This window comes from Lactuca virosa, chromosome 4 (genome assembly GCF_052849685.1).
Source record: "Lactuca virosa cultivar CGN04683 chromosome 4, Lactuca_virosa_CGN04683_v6, whole genome shotgun sequence".
Lineage (NCBI taxonomy): Eukaryota > Viridiplantae > Streptophyta > Magnoliopsida > Asterales > Asteraceae > Lactuca > Lactuca virosa.
In genome coordinates, this window is record NC_136429.1 from 106,052,729 (window position 1) to 106,069,989 (window position 17,261).

Genomic DNA, 17,261 nt, shown 5'->3' on the forward strand with positions numbered 1-17,261 from the left:
TTTTAACAACATACCTTGATGAATGCTTCAAGAGGGATGAAGATTTGAGTATAATAGATTGTTCTTGGATGGAATATGAGTATTCTTGGAGGAAATTTCGAGATTGAGAGTGAGAGAAAGAATAGAGAAGATTTAAGTGGTGAAGAGAATAATGTGTTGGGAGAAAAAGGAAAGGAAAGTGGATGGGAGGTGTGAGTGGGAGACCATGGGAATAATCTTTTTGCTTTTGGTGGTCTTCATAATTTCCCACTAACACAAGCATCTTTTATATAATTAATATAAGAGTTTTATAAAATTTAAAGTAAAGTTTATAAAAATAGAGTTTTATAAAATTTAATGTAAAGTTTATAAAAATGGAGTTTTATAAAAGATAGGTTATTATTTGATTATAACAATCTACTTTGATTTGAAGTTTAATTAGAGAATTCAAGTTTGATTCTTTTAATTTAATTAGAGCATTATACTTTGATTTGATTTTAATATGGTATCATAATTTACTTTGATTATAGTTATAACGTTGTACAATACTATGTTGCTATTAACATCAAGTTATATCGTATTGTATGGGTTTTGATCCTATTAGCGTCAAGTAATCTTGAGTAGGGTTTATTAAATTTCCAATTGGGTTGGGTTGACCCGAATCCATTTTAGGCGGATGTCACAGTCTCCCCTACTTTAGGAAATTTCGTCCCGAAATTTAAGAAGAGAGTACCTTAAGAGAAAAGTTGTGGGTATTTGGTACGCATATGATCCTCACGCTCCCATGTATACTCAGGTCCATGTGCCGACTGCCACCTGACCTTAACCAGGGGAATGCGACTTCTTTTGAGTTGCTTTTCCTTTCGGTCAGCAATTTCCAAGGGTTTCTCGATAAATTGCATTGTCTCGTCGATTTGGATATCCTCGAGAGGAACATGAAGGTTCTCGTCTGCTAAACACTTCTTGAGGTTGGCTATATGAAATACCGGGTGAACTTTCTTAAGCTCTGTTGGTAGATCCAACTCGTAGGCTACTGGTCCGATCCTTTTTATGATCTTAAACGGGCCTACGTAGCGTGGTGCCAATTTACCCTTGCGTCCAAATCGAACCACACCTTTCCATGGGGACACTTTTAACATGACCATGTCACCTATGGTAAATTCAAGCGGTTTGCGTCGCTTGTCGGCATAAGTCTTTTGTCGGCTACGAGCTACGAGAAGGTTATCGCGAATCTGAGTAATTTTGTCGGTTGTTTCCTGGATAAGCTCAGGACCAACGATTGGAGAATCCACTGTTGCGCGAATCACGTGGGACTCACCGATTTCATGCCAGCAAATAGGAGATCGGCATTTACGGCCATAAAATGCCTCAAATGGTGGCATCTTGATGCTAGAATGATAACTGTTATTATAGGAGAATTCCACCAACGGTAAATGAGAGTCCCAGTTTCCTCCGAAATCCAAGACACACGCCCTCAACATATCTTCGAGTGTTTGAATTGTCCTCTCAGATTGACCATCGGTCTGAGGATGATAGGCGGTACTGAGATCGAGGCGGGTTCCCATGGCTGTTTGAAGTGATTGCCAAAACCGAGAGAGAAATCTCCCATCACGATCTGAAATGATGCTGAGAGGAATGCCATGCCGACTAACTATCTCGTTGATGTAAATCCGAGCAAGTTTTTGGACTTTGAAATTTTCCCGGATGGGAAGGAAATGAGCGGATTTGGTCAAACGGTCAATGATTATCCAAATGATGTCGTGTCCTTTTGTGGTACGGGGAAGTTTGGTTACGAAATCCATGGCGATCGCTTCCCATTTCCACCTGGGGATTTCTGGTTGGACCAATAGTCCAGAGGGTCGTTGATGTTCTACTTTGACCCTGGAACATGTAAGACATTTGGCCACGAATAAAGCAATATCCTTTTTCATTCCCGACCACCAATAATTGGTTCTCAGGCCATGATACATCTTGTCGGTGCCCGGATGAATGGAATATCGGGTTTTATGGATTTCTTCCATCAGGAATATGCGAAGATTGTCACGATCTGGGATCCAGATGCGATCTTGATAATAGAAAATACCATCAGATTTGGTTTCCAACTCCCCATCAATTCCCGTGGGCATGTCATTTTCGGTAATTGCTGAGTGTTGGGCTCCTCGAATTCGGTCCCTGAGATTGGACAAGATAGGAGAACATATTAGATGAAACGCATGGGCATGTTCTTTTCGGCTTAACGCGTCGGCTACGACGTTTGCCTTGCCCGGATGATAGCGTATTTTACACTCGTAATCATTTAGGAGCTCGACCCATCGTCTTTGCCTCATATTGAGTTCCTTTTGATTAAGAATATGTTGCAAGCTCTTGTGGTCGGTGAAAATTACGCATTTAGTGCCGTAAAGGTAATGCCTCCAAATTTTAAGAGCGAAAATCACGGCACCGAGCTCCAAATCATGAGTCGTATAATTCCTTTCGTGGATTTTGACTTGTCGTGATGCGTAAGCTATAACCTTTCCCCTTTGCATCAAAACACAACCTAGACCGAGATTGGAGGCATCGCAGAATACCACGAAATCTTCGGATCCTTCAGGGAGTGTAAGAATCGGAGCGTCACACAAACTTTGTTTAAGGGTTTGGAAAGCGTATTCCTGCTTGGGTCCCCAATCAAATGGTGTACCCTTGCAAGTGAGAGAAGTAAGCGGTAAAGCAATCTTTGAGAAATTTGAAATGAAACGCCGGTAATAGCCGGCTAAACCAAGGAAGGACCGAATTTCCTTGGGGGTACGGGGGGCTTTCCAATTCTGGACTGCTTCAACTTTTGCGGGATCGACTAAAATACCCTTGTCACTTACAATATGACCAAGGAATTGTACCTCATTTAACCAAAACTCGCATTTCGAAAATTTGGCATAGAGCCGATTTCCTTGCAACGTTTGGAGAGTTAGGCGAAGGTGTCTTTCATGTTCCGCCCTTGTGTTGGAGTAAATGAGGATGCCATCAATAAAGACGATAACAAAACGGTCGAGATAAGGTTTAAATACCCGATTCATCAAGTCCATGAATACGGCAGGGGCATTTGTTAGGCCGAAAGGCATAACGGTGATCTCGTAATGACCATAGCGGGTTCGGAAAGCGGTTTTGGGGATGTCTTCTTCCCGTACTCGAAGTTGGTGATAACCCGAGCGAAGGTCAATTTTTGAGAAGCATGAAGCTCCTTGAAGCTGATCAAAAAGGTCGTCGATCCGAGGTAACGGATATCAGTTCTTGATGGTTAATTTATTTAACTCCCGATAATCGATACACATACGAAACGAACCATCTTTCTTTTTGATGAAGAGAACCGGGGCTCCCCAGGGTGAAGTACTAGGGCGGATAAATCCCTTATCGTTTAGTTCTTGGAGCTGACTTGCCAATTCTTGCATCTCGGTTGGAGCCAACCGATATGGAGACTTGGCTATGGGAGTAGCCTCAGGAACAAGATCGATGCGGAACTCTAGCTCACGTACTGGAGGGAGTCCAGATACGTCATCGGGAAAGATGTCGGGAAAGTCTCGTACTATCGGAATATCTTCAATCTTCTTTTCTTTGACATTTGTTTCCACCACATGGGCTAAGAAAGCCATGTATTCTTTTCGTAGATATGATCGAGCTTGAGTACATGACATAAGACTAAGCTTTTTCGAATGAGTCTCGCCATAAATACGAAGACTTTGACCGTCGGCGAGAGGAATACGAATGAACTTATCGTAACATACTATTTCAGCATGGTTTTGGGATAGCCAATCCATTCCTACGATGATGTCGAAGCTACCAAGTTCCATAGGAACTAAATTGACAGAAAATTTATGACCGGAAAAATCGAAAGTGCAATCTTGGATGACTGCATTGAGTGAAACGTATTTTCCATCGGCGACTTCTATGGTAAAGTACTCATTAAGAATCGTGCAAGGTGTGTGAAGTATGGACTCAAATTCCAAAGACACAAAACTTTTATCGGCACCTGAATCAAAAAGTACTGACGCGTAGCAGTTATTTATGAGAAACGTACCATTTACGACCTTGTTATCGGTCTTTGCTTGGGTTGCGGTAATGACAAAGGCTCGGCCTTTGGGAGCTGGAACCTGCATTGTTGGATTTGCCTGGGCTTGGGTGTTGATGATATTGACTAACCTAGGACACGCGTTTTTGAAATGGGTGGGGTCACCACAGTTGAAGCATGTTCCAGTTGGATACCGGGTTTGTGTTTGCTGATTTGAGGGTAGATAGAGTGGTCGCTGAGTTTTTGGTGCATGACATGTGTCCGCCAAGTGGCCATAGCGACCACAATTCGTACAGAGGCGACACGGGCTGGTGGTCATATGGTGATAGTTACAGTGGTTACAGAGGGGGTGAGGTCCGATATACGGCTTTTTATTTGGTTGGGCTGGTGGGGTGACTTGGGTGATAGGAGCAGCAGGGGTAATAACAGCATGGTTGTGGTGATGACTTTTCCGCTTCTTTTTGTCATGTCGGTGGGAGGACTCGGACTTGACAATTAGGGGGGTCTCAGGGGTCGACTTTTCAGTTGACATCTTTGAACCCTTGCGTGGGAGGACACCATCGTTCACATTGTCCTCGTTGAGTTGACCAGCTAATTCAATGGCGGATTCTAGGGTAGATGGCCTGCTGCTGGTCACCGAATCACGGATCTGGCGTGGTAACCCTTTGATGTAGCGGCGTATTGCAGTTTTCATAGGTTGAACCATGTGAGGTAGGAGTCTCGAGAGATCATGGAATCTATTGGTGTAGGTCGCGTTGTCGCCTCCCTCCTGTTTCAGATTCCAGAATTCATCCTCGAGAGTTTGCAATTCGCTGTCAGGGAAGAACTTCTCCATCATGCGTTCTTTTAGTTTTGACCAGGTCATTCCCAAGGCAACAGCCTCTCCCTTTGCCCGTTTTTCTAGGTTCCACCATGTGAGAGCATGACCTAGGAGGCACCCTGTAGCATGACGGACCATCAGGTCCTCAGGACACTCGCTATGGATGAAAGTACTCTCCATTTCTTCAATCCATGTGAGGAGTGCGGTGGCACCATCGGTGCCTTTGAAGTAAGGCGGATTGCAGTTACGAAAGTGCTTGAACGAGCAACGAGGAGTTATTGCTGGAGCTTGTGGCTGAAGAGAATGAAGTTGGGTTGCAATTGTTGGGATGACGTTTGCTACCTCCTTGGCGACCAGGGCAGCTAGCCTTCTGTTGTTGCGAGCAGCGTATGGGGGTCGTAATGCCATCTACGAGAAACACGCATATGGACTTGTGAGTTATTTGTAAATTGATTATGGAAATAAAGTTTTTTAGACATTGTTGGGTAAAATAATTGTAAAACACTTGTTGGGCCATGGTTAGGAGTGTTGGGCACCTTTTGGGCTTTCCATGGTTACTAAATGTGAAACATGTAGCACTTGCGTGGGCCCCCACAAAACTAAGTTTTCACATTTCTTTCCCACTTCTAGGCCCATTAGGGAACTTAATAGTCCAATGAGTTGGCCATTTTGGAGTGTATCCTTTCGGATACGTTTGATAAGGTCGGGTATTTTGATGGCTCAAAAGTAATGTGAATGACGCGCTTTGGCCTATAGGTTTGGGAACTCTCGCCTTTGGTCCCCAGATAAGCAAACTGGTCCCTCGGTTGATTGGGATGTATACGAATGCTTACCTAGTCAGGACTTTCGGGCTACCGGCACCTCCCCCTTCCAGTTACTACGTGTCCATTACTATGATCCTACCCAACTAGAGTGGATGACTTTGAATTTCCTATGAGCTCTAAGGAATACATATATGTATATACATTTTGTTAAACAACTTGAGTATGTGTGTGATTTTCAGAGAAAGTGGAGAATATTCACAAGTGTATGCACACATATAAGTGTCAGGAGTAATACGTATGCACATAAGGGAGCAATTAACACACAAAGGTATTCCTAGGATTTTCTAAGTGCGAATTGCATACAGTTGTGTGTGCATTTTATAAACTAGCATACGAGAGGACCCTAGAGGCTATAGACTAGGTCAAGGCAATTAACCTAATTCCCTATAGTCAAGGTCTCTGATACCAATCTGTCACACCCCGATCCTTGTCGGAATCGATCAAGGCGTGATATATTGTTCAAAGTCTCATGACAACTAGGTTATAATGTGATTAGATTCAATTAAGTACTAAGTATGCAAACAAGATCCACAACATACAAGTACAAATACAAATGCAAACCACATTTATTACATCAAATTTAAATTGTCTTGTGGATTTCTAAGGCACAACCTAATTTTCATCATTCTTCATTCTTCAAATCTGCATCATGGGTAAAAACAGGTCAACTACGAGAGTTGGTGAGTAATCAAATTTTAGTAGAGAAAATTGTGAACTTAAAACATTTATAATTTGAAATCTGTTTTCTTTTGAAGTCGCCAAACAATTGTACTTGAGATAACGGTTTATAAATCAAAAATTGATTAACAATTGATAACAACAACAATAAGTCCTCACCCTATATATATACATATGTATATATATAAATATATATAGGATGGAGCATCTAATCATCATACACACTCAACCACGTGTGATCAATCACCTTAGCGTCCCAAGGCGGGGTGGTCAACCCAATAGCGCTATTATTGTCCATAACGTACCTCAAGAATACGGGCATAGTCATGGAGATTAGACTAAAAATGGTAATGCACTACAAGTACATGTAGCGTAAACAAACAATAGTTATACAATTAATGACTCACGTATAAATGTCCCAACAATGTCTCAATTGTGATAAAACAATAAAATGAAGTTGGAATATATTAGAACCACATGATACACCCCAAAAGTATTGAAAATTATAAAGTATGGGGTAGATTACTCACATTAGTCCCAAAACGAAATGCGTGTGTCGTACGATAGACGATTCGGGTCAAAATGGCGTAGAACCTAATATAATTAATAGTTTTGGTTTAGGAACTGCTAAACGAGAATGGAGTATTAATAAATAATTAGACACATATTCTTATATTAGATGAATTAACAATAATTCATTTTGATTATAATATTAAGGTATTTATTTGTTAAATGAATTTTAAATTGAATTACTTACTTTGCATAATTAATTTATATTTTTAATTTAGGCCAGATTGTAATAATTTCTTATTAAAATAATAACTTGCCCAATTATAATTATTTACAGATTTTAACAATTATTTATATGAAATAATCATTAAAATGCATTTTTACATGCTTAAATACTTAGGAAAATAGTTTTAAATAGTAAACAGTATTGAAAAATTATGAAATTATTAGGAAATCATTATTTCATACAATATGAATTACTGTAAAATTTGTATATTTTTCTGAACTGTTTTAGTATTTATTTAATATTTTAATGATTAAACAACACAAAATTCGGGAAAAATAGTAAATGATTCTCAAAACATCTGTAAAATTAACCATAGTTTTATAACATGATGTAGAGCCCAGTGTATAAGTTTCAAATATTTGTGACTATGGGAAGTATTTTTTTTATATATTTCATTATTAATTAATCAATAAAATCATAAATAATAGTAAACAGTAATATAAATGCATGAAACTTCATATATCATGTTTAATCAGTATACAGGTCATCCCAGAATTTTCTCAGAATTTATTGAATGCAACAAGTATTTTATGTGAATTATTGCCCTACTTTATTGCAATAATTATGATAATTCAATAAAAATAAGTTATTTTCTGAAAATTTCAAGAACTTCTTATTTTATTGATGGTATTCTAAGAAAAATCAGGTTTATGCAAAAAATGAGTTTTAGATATTTTGGTGGATTTAATTTGTTTCTTGTATGAATTTGAAACTTTTAACAACATACCTTGATGAATGCTTCAAGAGGGATAAAGATTTGAGTATAATAGATTGTTCTTGGATGGAATATGAGTATTCTTGGAGGAAATTTCGAGATTGAGAGTGAGAGAAAGAATAGAGAAGATTTAAGTGGTGAAGAGAATAATGTGTTGGGAGAAAAAGGAAAGGAAAGTGGATGGGAGGTGTGAGTGGGAGACCATGGGAATAATCTTTTTGCTTTTGGTGGTCTTCATAATTTCCCACTAACACAAGCATCTTTTACATAATTAATATAAGAGTTTTATAAAATTTAAAGTAAAGTTTATAAAAATAGAGTTTTATAAAATTTAATGTAAAGTTTATAAAAATGGAGTTTTATAAAAGATAGGTTATTATTTGATTATAACAATCTACTTTGATTTGAAGTTTAATTAGAGAATTCAAGTTTGATTCTTTTAATTTAATTAGAGCATTATACTTTGATTTGATTTTAATATGGTATCATAATTTACTTTGATTATAGTTATAACGTTGTACAATACTATGTTGCTATTAACGTCAAGTTATATCGTATTGTATGGGTTTTGATCCTATTAGCGTCAAGTAATCTTGAGTAGGGTTTATTAAATTTCTAATTGGATTGGGTTGACCCGAATCCATTTTAGGCGGATGTCACATTAGCTACTACGTTGGCCTTGCCGGGATGACAACGAATTTCGCATTCGTAATCACTAAGTAGCTCGACCCACCGTCGTTGTCTCATGTTGAGCTCCTTCTGGTCGAATATGTGTTGTAGGCTTTTGTGGTCTATAAAGATAGTGCTTTTTGTACCATACATGTAGTCTCTCCAGATCTTCAGAGCAAATACCACTGCTCCTAACTCAATATCGTGTGTGGTGTAGTTGACCTCGTGTGTCTTTAGCTGTCTTGAGGCATAGGCGATGACCTTACCTCGTTGCATCAGAACACAGCCGAGCCCTTGACTGGATGCATCGCAATAAACCACGAAGTCTTCTATCCCTTCGGGGAGGGACAGTATCGGTGCGGTGCATAAGGCTCGCTTTAGCTTTTGGAACACTTTCTCTTGCTTCTCTTCCCAGTCAAAGGCCACGCCCTTCTGGGTCAATGTTGTAAGCGGTTTCGCAATCCTTGAGAAGTTCTGAATGAACCTGCGATAGTAGCCAACGAGGCCTAGAAATTGATGAATTTTTGTAGGCGTCTTCGGTGCTGACCAGTGCTCAATGGCTTTGATTTTGGAAGGGTCCACGTGTATTCCCTCTTCGATAACCACGTGACCCAAGAATTCGACTCTTCGGATCCAAAATTCGCATTTCGAGAACTTCACATAAAGCTTCTCTGATTGCAGTGTTTCTAAGACCTGACGCAGATGTTGACTATGATCCTCCTTACTACGAGAGTAGATAAGTATGTCATCGATGAATACAATGAAAAACTGATCCAATTAAGGATGACACACCCTATTCATTAAGTCCATGAATATTGCGGGCGCATTGGTCAATCCGAACTGCATCACTACAAACTCGTAGTGTCCATAACGAGTTCGGAAGGCTGTCTTCGGAACATCCTCCCCTAGCACTCATAACTGATGATACCCAGATCTCAGGTCAATATTTGAAAAGAAATTCGCCCCTTGTAGTTGGTCGAACAAGTCGTCTATGCGCGGCAGAGGGTAACCATTTTTAACGGTCAGTTTGTTAAGTTCTCCGTAGTCGATGCACATACAGAACGATCCGTCATTCTTTTTGACGAATATGACCGGTGCTCCCCAGGGTGAGAAGCTTGGTCTAATGAAGCCCTTGCTGAGCAATTCGTTAAGTTGACTGGATAGCTCCTTCATCTCAGCTGGTGCTAGACGATAGGGCGATTTGGCTACATGGGTAGCCCCTGGAACTAAGTCGATCATGAACTCGACTTGACGTTGCGGAGGTAATCCTAGTAGTTCTTCTGGAAAGATGTTCGGAATATCGCGTACCACTGAGATGTTCTTTATGTCCTTCGTCTCTTGGCTCATATCGACAACATGAGCAAGGAATGCACGACATTCCTTTCATAGGTACTTCTGGGCTTGAATGCTCGAGATTATGCGAAGGTTCGTGCCGGGTTTGTCGCCATAGATAACTAGGTTTTCGCTAGATGGCAGATTAAGGCGAACAACCTTTTCGTAACACTTGATGTCGGCACGATGAGAACTCAACCAATCCATGCCGATTATGACGTCGAAACTTTTAATTGAGACCGGCATGAGGTCGATTGGAAATGAATGGCTATCTAGCGTTAGTGTACATCCTATGTATATGCAGCTAGCGCTCTCTGTCTTTCCGTTAGCCATTTCTACAGTGAACGGTTCTTTAAGTGCATGTGATTTTTGTTTAAGCAAGTGAGCAAATTTCTGGTTCACGAAACTCCACTCCGCTCCACTATCAAACAGTAACCATGCATATGAGTTATCGAGGAGAAACGTACCAGTGACCACTGTGGGGTCGGCAACTGCTTCCTCGTGGCCTATAGCCAAAACTCTTCCCACTCCACCAGCATTCCCTGCCTTCGGGCAGTTCCTTTTGTAGTGGCCCGCCTCGCCACAACCGTAGCAAGCCTGGCCCATACCAGCACCGCGGACTTGGGTGATTGGCCTTGCCGGAGCTTTGCAGAAACGGGCAGTATGCCTTTTCCTGTTGTAGTTAGAGCACTGCATTTCCCGGAAGGGTCCGTTGTGGTGGAAGCTGCATTTGTTGCACTTCGGAAAGTTTCCAGCATACTGCTTCGCCGTCGCAGCAGCAGTAGGTGCTATTGCAGCATGAACAACTACGACCTGTTGCTTTTTGGCAGCTTTCTGCTCAACATTTTTCTTCTTGTCATCCCAGAACTTCCGCTTGTTGTCAGCAGCTTTGGAGGGTTCTGAGATGGCTAGGGTTGTTGTTGTTGACGGGGTACGGACCGCATGGTCAATGAGCCGTTGTGCCAATCGCTTGGCACTATCGAAGGTAGTGGGGTTTGAAGCTAGTACATTCCCATGAAATGGAGGCACCAGCCCCCAGATATACCTTTCCACCTTCTTCGCTTCAGAAGGGACCATTCCTGAACATAGCACTACCAGATCGCTGAATCTGGCAGTGTAGGAGACTATGTCGGAGCCCTTCATGGTTAGGCTCCAGAGTTCCTACTCCAACTTCTGAACTTCGCCCCTCGGGCAGTATTCCTCAACCATAAGCTCCTTCAGAGCTTCCCAGCCCATAGCATTTGCCACTATAAGAGATAGTGACTTGACATGGCAATTCCACCATGTCAGGGCTCGGTGTGCGAAGGTGCAGGCAGCAAATTTAACTTTGCTCCCTTCTGGACAGGAGCAGATCTCGAAGATTGACTCTGTTTTCTCGAACCATTGCGAGAGGGAAATGATTCCACCAGTCCCATTGAAGGCCCTGGGTTTGCAGCTGGTGAAGTCCTTATACAAGCACTCCCTAGAGCGCACTGGAACTTCAATTGGTGTGGAATTCACATTCGTTCCACTCCCGCTAGTACGGGTAGTTGGAAATTGTGCTAGGGTTGTCGTAACAGCCGTATTCATAGTAGCTTGGATAGCTGCTGGGTTGTATTGAGGAGGAGGAGGTGGAGTTTGATTCGGAGTGATTGGAGTAGCGCGCCTGTTCGATCTACGCGGAGGCATCTTGAAGCTATAAGACCACAAAGATGAAGATATTGGTAAGAATTTAATAAAGAGAATGATGAGAGTGACTCATGGACTAACTCTCCATAGCCCAACAACACAGATGAAAGTATGCTTGAATAGAGATCTAGTACTAGAAAGGTGAAAGCATTTGGATAATAATTTCCCATGAGATTAATTATTTGTCAATAATATTGGTATTACTGATGTAACAAGTTCGGGAAAATGACCTAGAAGTAGGTCTTACATCAAACCATGATTGGAAAATTTTTGACAACATAAAGACCTAATAGACTGAAAGTTCAAGGTCTTAAGATAAACAGTAAATTACAGGGAAAAGTGCTACTTAGAGCATAGATAAGAAGGCTAATCCTTAGATAAAAAGGAAATATGAGCAGAGCATTCCCTACTGGCGACGGGAACCCCTTGGGCGAACCCTTAAATCAGCCAGCTGACGCTCCATGTCGAGAAGGCGACACTCATACACTCGCTGGCATACGCGATGTTTTATGACTTCAGCTCAAGTCACAGCTAGCTCTTGCAGTATAGACTCATGGTCTCTCGCAGCTCTCTCATAAGCATCTTCCAGACGACGAATGCGGACAGTATTGACTCCCGCATTTGTATCAACCTCCGCGATTCGGTTGAGGGCTGTCCTTCTCTGCGAAGTCATCGTCCAACGGAATTGCATGATTCTCTTCTGGCTCGTCATCGAGCCATCCACCATTGCCGTGGTTGGGGAAGTACAAGTCACCGGGGAGATTGAATCCAGCCATGTTATCTACGCGAGAATGGGGGTAAAAGAAATAATTAATAGACGTACTAATTAAGATAATTATAAGATGACCGTTACCAGTTACTCCCACATTTGCGTAGTGCATACCAGTCATATGTAACCAAAACAGGATATACCTTCGAATAAGTGACCCTAACTCTAAATCCACAACCAAACAAGGAACAAGAAGTAAAGCAAAGATCACAGATTCTTAGTCTATGACACCCTAGTCACATATAACCTTAACGTATCCACTCAGCAACTATTGACATACTAATAAAGATCTTTTTAGTTTGCACATAAGTAATTATAGTAATACAAGATACTCCTATAGTATTTTAAGTTTATCTTCTGTTATAATATTTTCATTGTAGTAGTGTTGGTAAGTTTTTAGACTTGCTGCAACATCACAACCATTCCTAGGCACATGCTAATCACTTCTCGGAAAGATATAGTTGATCAGGCTATATCACTCCCAGATCTGATTATATGTCCCTGATCGGTATATTTTACATCACGCTTAATATACTATAATTTATGTAAAATAACCGATTTTATCTAAGAATGGTGCTACTTTGACATGTATTTGAATTATGTTTGTAGGTGGTAAATATGATGAAAATGGTACAAAAAGATGCAAAAAGAAGTTCAAGGAATTACACGAAGAGAAATCAAGATTGAAAACAAAAGAATTGAAGATGTTCGGGTTTGGAAAGACGAGAAAACAAAATAAAAAAATGAAAAATTGTATTTTTAAAATAATTATAATTTAATTAAAATGATTTATTTAGGAAATAATAATTTTATTATTTTCTAAATAATTTAATTTAATTAAATGTATTTTTAATAAAATCAAAATAAAAATAATATATAAAAATCATGTTTTTAAAAATAAAAATAAAAAGAATTTAAATTAATTAATGAGGTTTAATTAAAATAAATTAGTGGGAAATAATTAATTATTTTCTAATTAATTTATAGTAATTAAATTGAATTTATTTAATTTAAATAATTTAAAAAAAATGAAAAAGAAAAGAAAAGGCCCCAGCCAAGCCAAGCCAAGCCGAAGCCGAGCTCAGCCGGAGCCAGCCGAGCCAATCTAAAAGCTTAATATTCCTAGATCCAAATAATTTCATCTTTTTAATTATTTTGAATTCTTTTTCATAAGATTTAGATTGGATCTTAGATCCAATCTAAAAGCTTAATATTCCTAGCTTTATTTCATTCTTTTTGGTATTTAATTTTCCAAAAATTCACTATAAATACCACCTCAAAATCACCATTTCAAACACACCTCTTACATTCTTACACACCTCTTACATTCTTACACACCCTCTTTCACACTCATACACTCTTACATACTTCATATACCTCTTATACCAACATATTTTCATACCACCACTTTCTTTAGGAAATTTCTATATTTTTTTGGAAGAATTTTAGTCTTTCAAATTCTTTTCTTTTTCCAAAGAATTCAAGCCATCAAAGATTCAAGACTTTTCAAGATTCAAAATCAAGACATCAAGAATTCAAGAATACAAATATGAGTTTGTATAAGTCTACAATGTGCGGCTAAATCCTCTCGTGATCGCAACCGGGAGTAGGTTTTAATTCTTACTTATTGTATTATTTTTGGGTGTGAACATTTGAATTTGTTGAATATTATTTGTGGATTTTTTTTATGTTTTTAACATTATAAAATCGTTACACTTATTTTATTCATTTATCAATTAATTGTCCCAAGTTTAAAACAATTTTAAGTGATCTCCCCACCGTGCCAAATCATCCAATAGCGGTGTGTAGGACGGAGGATGCGGTTACACTTATTTTCTATTTTTGACTTGACTTTAATTCAATCGGCTATGAAAAATTAATAACACTCATTTCTAATTCATATAATTATTAATTCTGAAAGCGGAAGCGATCATTTTTTTTAATTGAATTAAAATCATATTTTTTTTGTTTGTCATCATATTTATAAATCTCAAATTAATCATCATTTCTTTATCGTTAAATCAAAATAGTAACTAAACTATTAACCATAAGCTCCCCTAGATCCGACCCTTACTTACCACTCGCTAGATTAGTGGAAATAAGGTTTTATTTTTGACGCGACAACGACCGCTCGTCAAATTTTGGCGCCGTTGCCGGGGAGTTATTGCGCTTAATATTTAGTTATTTATTTTGATTTTTATTTTAAAATAAATTAAAAAAAAATTAAAAAAAATTGATAAAAATTTCACATTTTCTTTCTAGTTGTTTATTTGATATTTTTTTTTTCATTTTTAGTATAATTTTCGAATATATATATACAATTAAAAAAAAATTCACATTTTTTTTTTGATTTTTAAGTATAATTTCGAAAATATATATAAAAAAATATAAAAAAAAATTTGTTTATTTGATTTTTTTATAACTTTAAAATATATAAAAAAATATAAAAAATACATATAAAAAAATTAATTCACTGTTTTTTTTATTTGTTTTTAATTTTCGAAAATAAATAAAAAACACATATATAAAAAATTATTAAAAAAAATTTATAGAAAAAAAAAATTGTTCATTTTAAAAAGGGGTTTATTTAAGAATTTTTTCTCTTTGGTCTTTCTTAAAAATTAAAAAAAAATTATTTGATTCTTATAGTCTTTATTTATAATTGTTAAATTCCTTTTACGCATTTGTATGTTTTTGTTGTGCATGCATACTCGTTATTCGAGACGATCCTCTCCATTGCTTTTTAATTCAGAAATCGAAAGAGCGGCAAGAAGAAATCGTGTTACTCACCGCGCCTTAATTTTTGAAGAAGCCAACAAAACCGACGACAAGATGACAGACCGAAAAACCATGGGAGATTTTGCACGACCCTCACTTGACGGGACCAAATCATGCATTAAACGACCTGAAGTAGGAGCTACAACTTTTGAGATCAAGATGCATGTGATCCAAATGGTGCAAAATAGTGCGCAATTCGATGGCTCACCCGATAGTGACCCCAATACACACATCACTAGTTTCTTGGACATTTGTGACATGTTCAAGATGGATGGAGTAACTGAAGATGCAATCCGACTACGCCTCTTTCCCTTCTCTCTACGAGGTCGTGCCAAGAGGTGGTTCTCAACATTACCCGCTGAATCCATCACCACTTGGGAAGACTTGGCTGACAAATTCCTAACCAAGTACTTTCCACCATCAAAGACAAACATGATGATCAATGAAATCCTTTCATTTCAAGCTGAAGATGGCGAATCGCTATACGAAGCATGGGAAAGATACCGAGAGCTACTCCAAAGATGCCCACATCATGAGCTACCTATGTGGAGGCAGGTCCAAACATTCTTCAATAGTTTGGACATTCATACACAACAATCACTCCATGCAGCTGCCGGAGGTTCCATAAGGAACAAAACACCAGAAGAGACTTATGAACTCATAGATGAAATGGTAATGAATGGAAATCCCGCTCATTCGGTCCAATATCGTGGAAACAAAAACAAACAACTTAGATTTGAGAGTGTACATCAAACCAATGAAGTGCTGACTGAAGTCCTTTCCCAAATGCGGAAACTGACAACTGAAATCAGTCAACTTAAACAAAACCCTCAATCTAATGTTCAAACTGTTTGCACTTTATGTGAAGGACCACACAAGACTAAAGACTGCAGAAAAGGGAACATGTTCGCTCAAGACAATGATAAAGTTGAAGAAGTCTTTTATTCTTCCGGTGATCAGGCTGACTTGAATGAAGAAAGGCGAAATTTCTATAGACCACAACAACAACACAATCAATTCAACAACCAAAGCAACAATGACCGATGGAGGAACAACAACAATTCAAGTTCAAATTGGCGGAACAACAACAACAACTTCAACCCAAACTGGCAAGGCAACAAGGTCAGCAACAACAATTCGGGCCAATCCGGTCAAAATCAACATCATGGGCCAGTTTCTTCTCAAGCAAATCATGGAAAGACAAGTGAACCATACCATGATAAGCAAATGGAACAATTGATGAACATGATGAAGGAAAGTCTCAAGCAAAATGAAATTAACTCCAAATCAATTTCAATACTTGAGAAGCAATTGGGACAAATAGCAGAGCAAATAAATCGGCGACCACCTGGCAACCTTCCGGGCACCACGCAAGTAAATCCTCAACACTCAAGAGCTTCAACTAGCAACACCACCACCACCAACACCAACAACAAAGCACATCTAAATGAGGTAACTATTCTACGTAGTGGTAAATCATATGATAATCAAGTGCATAAGCCTACACCAAACTCGTTAAAAAATCCTAATGAGGTTTTAGTGGAGGATTATGTATCTTCTGATAATGAAAGTGAAAAGACTCTTAAAACACCAATTGAACCAGAACATAAATTGAAAGGAAAATTACATGAGTCGGAACTGTCTAAAGTTGGGGAAGGACATGTGGAGACAAATACCACCCCTTACCCAACAGCTTTGAAAAACCCAGAAAAACAAGTTTTTAAAAAAAATGATGATATTTGGGAAACTTTTCGACAAGTCAAAATTAACATCCCACTTATCGATGCCATTAAGCAAATTCCGGCTTATGCTAAATTCCTCAAAGATTTATGTACTCAAAAGAGACGTCACCGAATTCCAACAAAATCAAACGGTACAGCACATGTTAGTGCCGCTTTGACAGGAATACTTCCACCCAAATTAAAAGATCCTGGAGCACCCTTAATTACAATTGAAATTGGAACATAAAAATCAAAAAGGCACTTCTTGATCTTGGAGCAAGTATCAATGTCCTTCCTGGTAGTTTATATGATAAATATGACCTTGGCCCATTGCAACCAACTAACATTACTGTGTCCATGGCCGATTTGTCACTTAAATTACCACGGGGGATGTTGCCTGATGTCATAGTCAAGGTGGAAGATTTTTATTACCCAGTTGACTTCATAGTTATGGACTCTGAAAAACACTTCAA

General features: G+C 38.7%; 1 protein-coding gene across 1 annotated transcript; it reads left to right on the forward strand.

Annotated features, from left to right (window-relative positions):
- Nucleotides 1–15,139: 15,139 nt before the first annotated feature.
- On the forward strand, nucleotides 15,140–17,035 carry LOC145104872 (uncharacterized). Its single transcript, XM_079042038.1, has one exon. It carries the CDS (start codon nucleotides 15,140–15,142, stop codon nucleotides 17,033–17,035), a length of 1,896 nt encoding a protein of 631 aa, XP_078898164.1.
- The last annotated feature ends 226 nt before the right edge of the window (nucleotides 17,036–17,261 follow it).